This window comes from Microtus ochrogaster, chromosome 7, assembly GCF_000317375.1.
Source record: "Microtus ochrogaster isolate Prairie Vole_2 chromosome 7, MicOch1.0, whole genome shotgun sequence".
NCBI lineage: Eukaryota > Metazoa > Chordata > Mammalia > Rodentia > Cricetidae > Microtus > Microtus ochrogaster.
Window position 1 is genome coordinate 23,881,921 of NC_022014.1, and position 11,744 is coordinate 23,893,664.

The window sequence follows — 11,744 nt, forward strand, 5'->3', positions numbered from 1 at the left end:
TGTGTGCGTGTGTGTGTGTGTGTGTGCGTGCGTGTGTGTGTGCATACGTGTGTGTGCGTGTGTGTGCGTGCGTGTGCGTGCGTGTGTGTGCGTGCGTGTGTGCGTGCGTGCGTGTGTGTATGAGAGAGAGAGGGGGGGAGAGAGAGAGAGAGAGAGAGAGAGAGCGAGAGAGAGAGAGAGAGAGCGCATGTTCTTGTGTGTTCCTGTGAGTCAGTGTGTCCCGTTCCTATGGCTCTCCCTGCCAACAAGCATGCTGTCTTCTCAGAGTCAAGCCTGGCCAGGCTCGCCCACCCCACCAAAGCCCAGGATCTGCCACCCCGTCAGGAATGCGGGGTTATGAAATGAAAAACAGGGTCCTTGTCCAAGAGAATTTTTTTATTATTTTTCTCTCTTAATTGGATTCAGCATTTCTTACTCCTCACACACCCTCGCTGGTAGGGGATTCAGGTTTGTGCAAAGCGCAAGAGATTGTGCCTGCCCGAGACCTTTGGGCCAGCAGCCCCTATTCCCTGACTGGGCTTGCCTGCTCTGTTCCCTGCATGCTGCCTGTTGGGCTCTGACCCCTGAGTCTAGCCCTCTGACCTCTGCCTGTCCTGGATTATATCCAAAATAATCAGGAGGAACAAGACCTCTGTAACAAAGAGCGCCTGAGATGGTTATTGAAATGCCCTCATCTGCTAAGGCCACTAGAGTCTTCTCTATTGCCAAACTATTCAGGGCCTTCAGCAGGTCACTGGCCAAAGAGCCAGTGAGTTAAAATTGCAGCTAAGCCTTCCTTGAGGTCAGAGCTCAGAGCCTCCTGACCTGCCCAGACCATCGCTGGCAAAACGTTAGAAGGACTCTGTCCATCCAACCCTCTGGGCTAACACTGTGGATGCTGCCTTATTTGCTGACTGAAAAACCCCCAAAGCCCTTTCTGCTGCTCCATCTAGCTTGCCTCCAGCACCCTGATATCCAACAAGCTACTTCCCACATCTCACCCCAAAGCCTGCAGCTTCTACAGGAGGGGTAGTGGGGGTGCTCCAGGGTGCCAGACAGGCATGTGTTGCATATAAAAACAAGGGGATGTTCTAAGTAGCTAAGAATGTTGGTCCCCCGAAGTGATTCTCTGTTTCTCTTCCTCCTTAATCTTCCCACTGACACCTTTGCCCCAGCAAACCCAGGGACTATTGCTGCCAACTGGGATTTGGACCAAAAATGCCACAGCTTTTTGTTTTTCCTTGCTAGAAATTACCAATACAATCTGTAGTTGAGCAAATATAGGTTCCCGTATAGTTTATAAACATGATAAGACATACAGTTTGGTAAGGAGTGGGAGGGGAGCTGTGCATTTATATATTTATATATGTATATATATTTATATTGTGTGGGTGTGTGGGTAGGGTGTGAGGGTATATATAAGTGGACACAGGTATAAAACTGCACCTTCTGTGTGACTCTCATTGCGAGTAAAGTTCTAAATGTCATTCTCTGGTGATCTTCCCTTTGGTGATTGGTTCTTGGACCCCAGCAGGTCTGCCAGGACTGCCTGAGACATCAGGAATGAGAGGCATTACCCCCACTGAGGGTGACATAGTGGGACTGGGCAGGTTGACGAGGTGGCCTCAGGCAGGAGCAAGAGTGCTCTGAGATGGCTGGCTGCCCCAGCTGGCTCTGTGGGAGCCTTGTCCTGAGTCCACTCCTTCCCAAAACAGCAGGGTCCTCCGGCCCTTCTTTCCAAGTGACCAGGATTCCACAGAGCCCAGCTTCTCCACAGGGCATATGTCCCGTCACAGCTATGATTCACTGGGTATGCCTTTGACCACCATGCTGGAGTGGATGCTGTCCGTAGGTGCTGGGCCAGGACAACCAGGTAAGATGACTACCCCTCCTCTCTAGAGCTGTACACTTTGAGCTTATAATTCACCAGGAAGGGTCCAGACTGTGATTGAAGGCTTTAGCAGCCTTTTCCTGAAACCCAGCAGATCTTCCGCTTAAAAAGAAAAAAAAAACAAAAAACAAGAGGAAAAGATTCTGTTCCTTGCTGGACGTGTGGCAGTGCTGGGCAGTGATGTCCTGAGTCCTCAGCGGAGAGTGACCGCCAGCCCCAGTATCCAGGCCAGGAGTGAGGCCCCTAGGGAAGTGCCCAAGTTGGCCTGCTGCACCCCACTGGGGGCACGGATGGGGGTCCTGCGGGGACACTTGCCCTTCTTCTTGGGTCTTGTGGTCGGCATGATATCAAAGCTGAACTTGTGCTGGTAGTCAGGGGCATAGTCCTGTAGTTCAGGAAGCTGTTTCCCAGTGCCCACCTTCGAGATCTGGTTTCGGTTCCTGTGGCTGGTACAGTTCTTGCCTGGCTTCTTGTAACCTGACCTGGAGCCAGGCAGATGGCCATGTGGGTGGCCTTTGTCCCTGGAGGCACCATGGGATGGGTGGTGCTCCTTGCGGGCAGCCCTGTCAGAGGTGGTGAGTGTGTGTGACTTGATCTGGTGTGGAGATGCTGGCCCTGTGCAGTTCCGGAAGTCCTCAGCCCTCAGCAGCTTCAGATCCTGGCCTTGCCGCAGCTCGGGGGTTGCACAGGGAACAGCGGAGCTGGAGCCTCGGAATCTCCTCAGCCATTCCCACAGGGACCGCGCCCGGCAGCCACAGTCCCAGGCGTTACCATTGAGGCGAAGGAACTCCAAGGCCACCAGGGGGGCCAGACAGTCACCTTGCAGCTCAGTGAGGCTGTTGTTGAAGAGAAAGAGGGTGGTCAGCCTGTGGAGGTCATGGAAAGCCTTATGGTGGACCCATTGTAGCTGGTTCTCATGCACCAACAGCCGGTCGAGGTTTACCAGGCCCCGGAAAATGCCTTGGCCCAGACTCCAAAGCTTGTTGCCATGGAGAAACAAGTGACTGAGGTTGACCAGGTCCACAAAGATGTCATCTTGGAGGTATTCAATGTGGTTGTCCTGCAAGTAGAGGTACTGCAGGCTGTGCAGACCACCAAAGATGCCTGCGGGCAGGGCGCTCAGTCCACACTTATAGAGGTAGAGGGCGTGAAGCTTCACCAGGCCCTGGAAGGTCTCGGGTGCCAGCGTCCGCAGCTGACGGTTGTCCCCAAGGTCTAGCTCCTCCAGATGCACAAAGCCCTCGAAGGTGTTGGGAGCGATGAAAGTGATGTTGTTGGAGTAGATCCAGAGGGTGACCATGGCGGGGCTGAAGTGGCCCTGCTGGAGGAAAGTGATACGATTGTTCTGCAGGAAGATGCGCTCGCTGTCCTCTGGGATGCCCTCTGGGATGACAGCAAAGTTGTGTGCCTGGCAGCTGACAGTCATGGGTGCGGGGTAGCACACACAGTCTCGAGGACAGCCACCACCCAGGGGTAGCTCCTCAGCCAGCAGCAGGAGCAGCAGCAATTCCGCACAGCACCCTAGTGGGGAGAGAAACAGAAGAGCTGTGAGGGGCTGCCCGGGAAGAGGGAGATGCATGGGAACGGAGGGTGGAGTGGGACTGCTGAATGACCCTCTTGACCTACATAGGTTCTGTCTTCTGTCCTGGACACAGGGGTGCCTAGGCTAGGAGACTGGACAAGAAATTTGGGCCCGAGGTCCACATTATATCTGCACCTCTTGAGCTCTGTCCTGAAAGTCTCTAATCCCCATCCAAATACCTCTCCAGGCCGTCAGCCCTACTGCTGGGTGGAACATATCCACGAACACAGCATGGCAGCCTCCAGCTCTGGTCCCGGCGCTGCCACTTGCTTACCGTCAGCCGCCTTCACGAGTACGACTATAACAAAGCAAATAGCCCATCTGGGGTCCTGAACGATCACTTCATTCAAATGATCCTCAAAATAAGTAAAGCATTGCATTCATGGTACCAATACATATCTCAGAAGATGCCTCGTTCGGGTTGCATTCCAAACTTCAAATACACAACCCCGCCCCTGTGCCTCAGTTTCCTCATTTGTTAATACAGTTCACAGAGCTGAACGGGTGGACAGAGAAGGCGTGTTTCTGCTAGGGACTGTGAGTGACACCACCGCTGACACATGCGGCTTCCCTGGGGTCTGCCAGATCAAGGCTGCCCCCCTCCGATTCACCTTCTGGCCCTCTGCATCTCTCTACCCTGCTTGAGTTCGCCAGGCTACGGTTGTGAAACCAGGCCTTGCCACTTGACTGTCCAGAGCATTTCCTTTGTAGCTTCCCTCTAATTGGGCATTAATTAGGCATTCGTTAATGGATCCTTAAAATAATTATTTTCGGATGTGTCCAGCCTGTGGTCGGGTAATAGGCCCACACTCATTACTGAAGCAGCCTCATTATGGACGATTGTCATTACCTGCCTTTTTCCAGGGTCACAGCTGCCCCAAGTGGCCCAACAGGCGCGTCAAGAAGATGGGGACAGGCTCCAGGCCTACAGACGCCCACCCTGAAGGGACAGGCAGCCACGACCTACCCCGCTTTGCTTGGCTTGTTCCGCTGGAACTCTTGGGAGAGGCAGGGCGCCCGGGGCATATGAGCTGAGAAGCTGAGACCTCTTGCTACCAGCTGTGCCCAGATCATGTGGGATGAAAGAAGCCACCCACCTGACCAACCTGCCCACCCGGGATCCCAGACCCACTCCAACCCAAGCACAAAGGCTGCCTGGGTTCCTGGCCAAGCGGGTCTCCACCTTGACTGCCATCCCAATCACCCCCCACCCCTACAGAAAGAGCATCGTAAGTGACAGCTCCCAGCTGTTGGGAGCTATGGGTTCCCAGAGAGTGGCAGCTGCTTCTCGTCCCCCTGTAATCACCCGGCTTCAACTGAATGTTTCCAGCACATAAAAATCATCGCACATAATTTAGTTTCTGCATAATTGGGTTCAGTTGTGTTTTCAGAGCAATTACGACCTCTGTGGCGGTGTCGGCACGGCATAGGACCCTTTCTGGGCTGGGCCATACGCTGCAGGTCCTCTGCGGTGCTTTCTGTCACCCAGCCACTAGACAACACACAGGCCATAGCCACCCCTGCCCCATTTCCCTCTCCAAAGCATGTCTAGGAGACATTACTCTGCCAGTCTTCCTCCGTGGCGTCCTGGGGGTGCCCCCCCACCCCCGCCTACCACCTTCTGTCCAAGAGCTCCTGTGCTGTAGAGAGGGAGGCAAGGTGAGAGAGGTCCAAACCCTAGCTGGTTGGAGGGCAGCCTGCCCTGTGGCATCAGCATCCAAGCCACACTGGCTGCTCTGCCCACAGGCCTCCTCTAATCCCCTTGCTCGGCTTGCACCCTCTCTCCTGCTCAGGTCTTCCCGGAAAGCTATTCTTGCCAGAACCTTCCCCAAGGAGTAGCCCTAGCCCAGTCGCTCTGAGAAAGCCCAGACTCCGGGTTCAAGGACATTCACGATGCTTGTCTCACGTCTTAGAATGAAGGAGACAGAGCAGAGCCTCCACTGGGGGTCCTGTGAAAATAAAGCATTTCCTCCCGGGCCTGCAGCTGCAGGCGGGGAGGGGCCGCAGTGGGCTTAGCACTAATGCCATTCAACATTTGTACAGCTCATCAGAGTTTACAGAGTGCTTTTGCCTGCACCCTCAACCTGCCTTGTGCTGAGCTCTCCCACATGCTGTGGCTGCTCTGTCTCTGTGTATTCCAGAAGAATTTGGGGGTCCTCAGGGTAACCCTTAAGTAGGGGTCTCCAGGCAATACCAATGCACAGGGGAAACTGGGCCAGGGCTCTGTTTAGGAAAAAAAATCAAACCGCACCAGATCTCAGGTGTGGGCTTAGTAACTAGTTTCTGAACCCACAGTGGACTGTGGTAGAAGCAGATAGCAGGACAGGGTGAAGGCAGGATTGGGGTTTCCCCTCAAGGAGGGCAACAGGAGGACAAAGGACTTTAGCCAAGACCTGATACAGGACCAGGCTCAGCTCCCTGTGACCTCAAAGAAGAACAGGCAGTCATGAGACCACAAGGACTATGTGGGATGGTCACTTCCTGAGCAGTGAAGGGCTGGCTCTTCTGGAGCATCCTAATCCCTGTCCTTTAATGTTTTCCCACATGCCAGGGCCCATGCCGGGAAGGGCAGCTTTCCAGGACCTCCACCTCTTCTAATAGGAGGGAGATGTTGAGGGGCTCAGCCAAGTTTGCATCCACGCCTTTGAAAGCCAGTGGTATTACTTCAAGACCTTGGACTAAGTGTCCCAGCCAGCCCTGGCCCCTTCTTGACCTCCTGTCTGAACCAGCAGGGTGCTGTCCTAGGATTGTCATCCAGCAGATTTCATCCCAGGGAAGCAGACACTGCATCACCATGGCACCTTCTGTGCCCCCTCCATGAGGCCCTTGGGAGCCCTGCCCCGCTGATTGCCTGATTAATGTACCAACAATGAGGATGGAACCTTTGCTGTGTATTTCAAGATTGCAAATTAGCAGGAATCCAAGTCTCTGTGGAGGGGCCCTGCGCCTCTCCTGAGACTCCTCAGGCCCTTCCTGGGTGGGGCTGCCTTCTGCTTGAAGGGGCGGAAAGGAGAAGACCCAGCTCTCCCTGCCTTCCTCTCCAGGGGATGCCCTTTACTGCGCTCTGCTTCCCGATGCCCAGACCTCCAGCCTCACCACGCACATGAGCTCCCCAAGCGGCTACACAGCCTCATTCATTCCTCCTTCCATTCACACTTGCCCCTGAGCCTGGGAAAGTCACAGAAGCCACTGTTGGAAGGGCCTAGCAATCAGCATCATTTGCATATGGGGTGGCAATGCCCACGGAGGGACCTTGGGAGTATAGGGAAGATTAACGGAGGGGCCTAAAGGAAAGCCTCTGCTACCCCTGGGCTAGGAGTCAGCATTGTTTGGTCACTGGTTCCCCTGTGCAACACCAGCAGTTCCTCAACCTTCCAGAGTATTTGACCTATGAACTGGGCTGAGAGGGACCATGCCTTAGCTGTGAGGGGAGTCAGTTCAGACCTAAGCATATCACTCAGCACAGAGGACATGCAGCTAAGAGAGGTGGTCAGCCTGCAAACTCCAAACTCCTGCCAAGTTGAGCATAGACAGCCACCTCCCTAGCTGTGCCTATGAATGGTCCCACGGGAACAGACCTGGTGGGATGGGCGGCAAGGCAAAGGCAACAGGATAGCACATGCCGAGGTGCCAAGCTGGAAAAGTGAGCCTGCATTTTCCCATCCCCTCTAACGGTGCAGAGCCTCCGAGACAGACTGGGCTGGAGAAAGCCAGGGCTGGGGTGTCCAGAGAGCTTGGCACTGGGACCAACACCAACAGGGCCTGTCTGCTACACTTAGGCCACACAATCCAGTGTAGTGGGGGCCCTGCGGTACTCTGGCCACCAGAAGTGGGAGAATTGGAGAGGAAGATCTGCCTCTGGGAGTAAGGCCTTTAACTGAAGTGCTTATAACCCTGTGGGAGCAGCATCACTCACACAGGAGAAAATGAGGTCCCCAGAGCATCAGCAGCTGGCCACAGCTGGAGAACACAGCAGCGGGGCCTTCAGGCTGGGACTCTAGCCTCAGCTCCCTGTCCAGGAGTGGGCAGAGCAGCCTCAAATAGGGCTGGTCAGTTTTCTCAGGTCCCAGAGGGTCATGACAGTCACTCCAGTGTAGCACCCAAGGGGCTGTCCTCCCTCCCACCCCTGGAGTAGGGACAGCCTCATGGCTACTTTCCTCATGGCCCCTGGGCGGGTCAGTGGGTCTCTGAAGCTTGCAGGTTGCTCTGCTGTGTAGCCAGTCTCTCTGGCCTTCAGCGCTCCCTCCCCTGCCCCCAGCCTGGCCAGATGCTCTTCTCTGAGCAATCAATGCTAACCGAATGCTCTCTGCTGCGTGGATGGCGGCCTCGGGCCAGGCCAGCTGCACTCCTGGGGCCGCTGGCGCCTCGGGCCACTTGGCACTTGTGCCACTTGTGTTCCAAGCAGAGGCTCCTTCCTGGCTCAGCCCTGAAGACAGGGAAGCTGGCCAGGGAACCGCTGGGTAGAGTGGCCAGCAGCCTGGTGCCCGTGGCTGTGAGAAGAGCATGACTGTGGAGCCAGAGGCCAAAGTTGAGTCCTGGCTGCTCCTTTTAAGGTTCTGCAGGACCCTCATTTTCCTCACCTGCAAAATGGGACAATCACCGAAAGCTCGGCCAGTCCCCGAGCCCACAGACGCTGGTACCACCCACCGTTCCCACATCTCCATCTGTCTCACTGAATCCATCCAAAGCCAGCTCCTCTCTTCCTCCACCACCGCCTTCACTCGCAGCTCCTCCATCCTGGGCGTAGACGACCTGCTCATTTCAGCTGCTCAGGATCAACACCTCAGGACCATAGTGGCTCCTTCCCTCAGCCCATCCTCCACTCTGGAAATCCCGTTGGTCTAATTTTAGGACTCGTCCAGTGTCTGTCTATGTACCGTGCCCCCGGCTGCTGTCACTTGTCTGGACTGTTGCGGTGGCCTCCTGGATGGCCCTTTTGTCCCCAGCCTTACCCCCTCCATCTCTTTCAACAGTAGCTAGGGAGGTCCAGGGAAAATCAAAGTCAGACTATGCTGTCCCTCCTAAATCCTCCACAGCTCCCATCTAACCCTAAGGTGCTCCCGGGTCTAGATAGATCACAGGCCCAGAGACGCTGCCTTTCCCTGGCTGCACAGACCTCACTGTGTCCCCGCCATAAGCCAAGCACTCAGCCTCCTGCCTTTGCCCATGCTGTTCCCTTTTCCTGGAACTGTTCCCAGTATGTCTCCAGGACGTCTTCCCACGGAGGCCACTCTTAAGCAGTCGGTTTTCAAGGTGCTACTTCCCTGGCACATTTTACTCTACAGCTTGCAACCTCTTTTAAGGCACAACAGAATTCACTGGTTTACTTTCTCCTATCGCTGTCCTGCTCTGGGCGAGGGAAGCACCCTCCCAAGTCTCTGCAGAAGTGAGTGATGACACTTAGAAAGTCCTAGGCTCAGAAAACCCTAAGCCCAGGACCTGGCTCATAGTAGGTGTTCAGCAAACACTAGTTATAGTTACTCCTGGGGCGGCTTGGAGCCTCCAGGGTAAGAGCAGAGGCCCAGACTCAGCTCTCATCAAGGTTTCCTATGTCCATCAAGGAAGTGACCAGATGATGACAGCTCCGAGAAGGACCCAATACCAGGCCTTTCCTAGGGCAGGCGACCACAGACAGTTTTGCCCGGGACTGGGGAGCTTCCCAAAGTACAGGTCTTTCAGTACTAAACTGGAAGAGTCCCAAACAAACCAGAACAACTTAGTCACCCTAAAGGGGAGCCAGGACCAGAGCCTTTCAAACAGAAATGCCTAGATTAAAGAAGAGAGGAGGCAAGATTTGGTAGCACACACCTTTAATCCCAGCACTCGGGAGGCAAAGGCAGGAGGATCTCTGAATTCCAGGTCAGCCTGGTCTACAAAGAAAGTTCCAAGACAGCTAGGGCTACACAGAAAAACCCGGTCTCGAAAAAAAAAAAACAGTTAAATAAATAATAATACTAAAAAAAATTCTAGGGGGGAAAAGCAGGGAAGGGGCCTCACAAGTCTCTAGTGCTATAATATTACCCTGTGCCTCAGTACCTGTGTGTAGTCCCGGAGTCAGGACTGGACTCAGCCAAAGCCCGAGTGTGGGCTGTGCCTATCTGACGTTGTATTTATGTCCATGTCTGTGCAGATGTGTACCTGAAGTGCTTATGTGCTCACACATGTTGTCCTGCATGCTTACGGGTGGAGACACAGTTCATATGCAAGGCATTTTCATGTGCCTGAGTACATGCAAATAAACTCACATCTGTCTCCAGAGCTCAGGTCCTCTTTATCCTGCAGCATCTCAGGCACCGTATCCCGGGAGAAGCAGTGCATACTGGGGCTGGGATGTTGCCGAGGTGTCTTATCTTGGTCCTCACTCCCTCTTTGCCGCCAGCACTTGCTCTCCTCACAGGCTGAATCAAACACTCTCTACAGGCCCTGCCAGCACCAGCATCCCTCTCTGCTGAGAAGTGGGCAGCTCTCCATTAGAATAACCTTTTGGCTTTTGTCGGCCTGGGCTGGTCCCCTGAAACAGGCCTGGCTGCCAGCACCATGCTAATTGGACTGATAACTTCTCCTGAGAGCAATTTGGGGTCTCCCATTTCCTACTCATCAGACCTTACTTCTTTGCTCGCAGAGGTGTGCTGTAGGGGATGGGGCTGAGGGCTACCCTGTGAAGCTCTGTATTAAGGCACTGCCCTAGCTTATCACCCACCCCAGTGGGATCCTACTTCGTTTAGGCACTTCCAAATGGACCACAAAATCTCCCTGAGGCCTTATGGGCATGGGAAGCCCATTGAGCCCGTCTGGGCCTGAGCAGGCTGCATGGGAGATTGTGTCACTGTTCTTGTTAGCAAAAGTCTGTTCCCAACACATCCTAGCAGGATCCAGCCCAACTAAGGATGGTCCCAGAATCCAGAGCTCTAGCAGAGCACATGCTGAGAGGCACTTAACCCTGGCTAAGCTCCTTGCAAGGCACCTTGCTCTGTCCTTTGTCCCAGTCCATCATCCCCACCTGTGCCTAACTGTTCTCTCTGGACACACAGGCCCAGGAACTGTCTTTACCACTCCCAGAACCCTCAGCCTCATTCCCGGCTCATAGTCGCCCCTCATGTTAATCAACCCTACTGCTTGGTTTGAGGGCCCCAGGTTGGAGCTGTGAGTTTCCCTCCCTCCCACCACCACGTCCACCACCATCAACATCATTTCCTCTACCTCCTCTTCTTTTTCAAGGATCTCATGTAGCCAGGGAAGGCCCTAACCTCCTTTTGAACACTTGATTCTCCTGCCACCACATTCTGGAATACAGACAGGTGCCGCTAAGCCCTGCAGGTAGGTCTGCAGGGTTCTGAGCATTCATCCTTCCCAGGAGGTTTCTGGGACCTGCCCAGGAACCTGCCCAGGAACCTTGTGGAGCCGACTGCCACTCCCCACAAAAAATAGCAAATTGTAGGTGCACCTGCAACCCGACAATATATCCTAGGTGTGTGTAGAGGGGCAGGGGACCTTTGAGGGGATTCACAACTATGAATGGGGGGGTTCCAGAGGCATGCAGGTTCCAGAGGGTTCTGGGGGGAAGGGGGTTTGCAGGGAGAGTGGGGTGGTGCTCCCAAACCCTGAGTAGCCAATGAGAAGAAGCAGCTTTCTGCCAGGAGTCCTTATTCCCTGCCCCCAGAGATCCCGCCCACTTTCTGGCTGTCAGTGGAGGCATTCAGAGCTGACACACAGGCTTTGAGTATAGCCTATACCTGCTGACCACCCTGTTCTGCACCTGTCCCCAGTCCCCTCTGTTTTGGGGAGAGGATGGGCTCATGGTTACCTCTGCAGCATTGGGACACACAGCTCCTTCACTCATGGATCCATTGTGTGTGGGGGGGGAGGTGAGACAAAAAGACCAAATTAAATTCTGGAAGCACAAAGGGGTTAAGCTTTAGATGAAAGATGGGACCTACTTAAACTAGGAGCTCAACATTTGAGTTGCCCCCTAAGGATAAGCAAGAGGAACAAGGGCCAGCAATGTGGCTTAGTTGGCAATGTTTGCTTAGGATGAATAAAGTTGTGGGTTCGAATCCCAGAATCACATAAATCAAGTGTGGTGAGGAACACCTGTAATCTCAGCACTTGGGGGGTAGAAGCAAGAGGACCAGAAGCTCAAGGACATCCTTGGCTAAGTAGCAAATTTAAGACCAGTCTGGGATACATGAGACCCTTCTTCTCAAGAAGAAGAAGAAGAAGAAGAAGAAGAAGAAGAAGAAGAAGAAGAAGAAGAAGAAGAAGAAGAAGAAGAAGAAGAAGAAGAAGAAGAAG

General features: G+C 54.0%; 1 protein-coding gene across 1 annotated transcript in view; it reads right to left on the reverse strand.

Moving 5' to 3' along the window:
- Positions 1-365: 365 nt before the first annotated feature.
- Positions 366-11,744, reverse strand: part of Rtn4rl1 (reticulon 4 receptor like 1) — a 76,982-nt gene continuing 65,603 nt past the window's right edge. Inside the window, exon 2 of the mRNA XM_005349558.3 lies at positions 366-3,391. Within this exon, the coding sequence (XP_005349615.1) occupies positions 2,064-3,391 (1,328 nt within the window). The 3' untranslated portion in view covers positions 366-2,063. The remainder of the gene's footprint in view (positions 3,392-11,744) is intronic.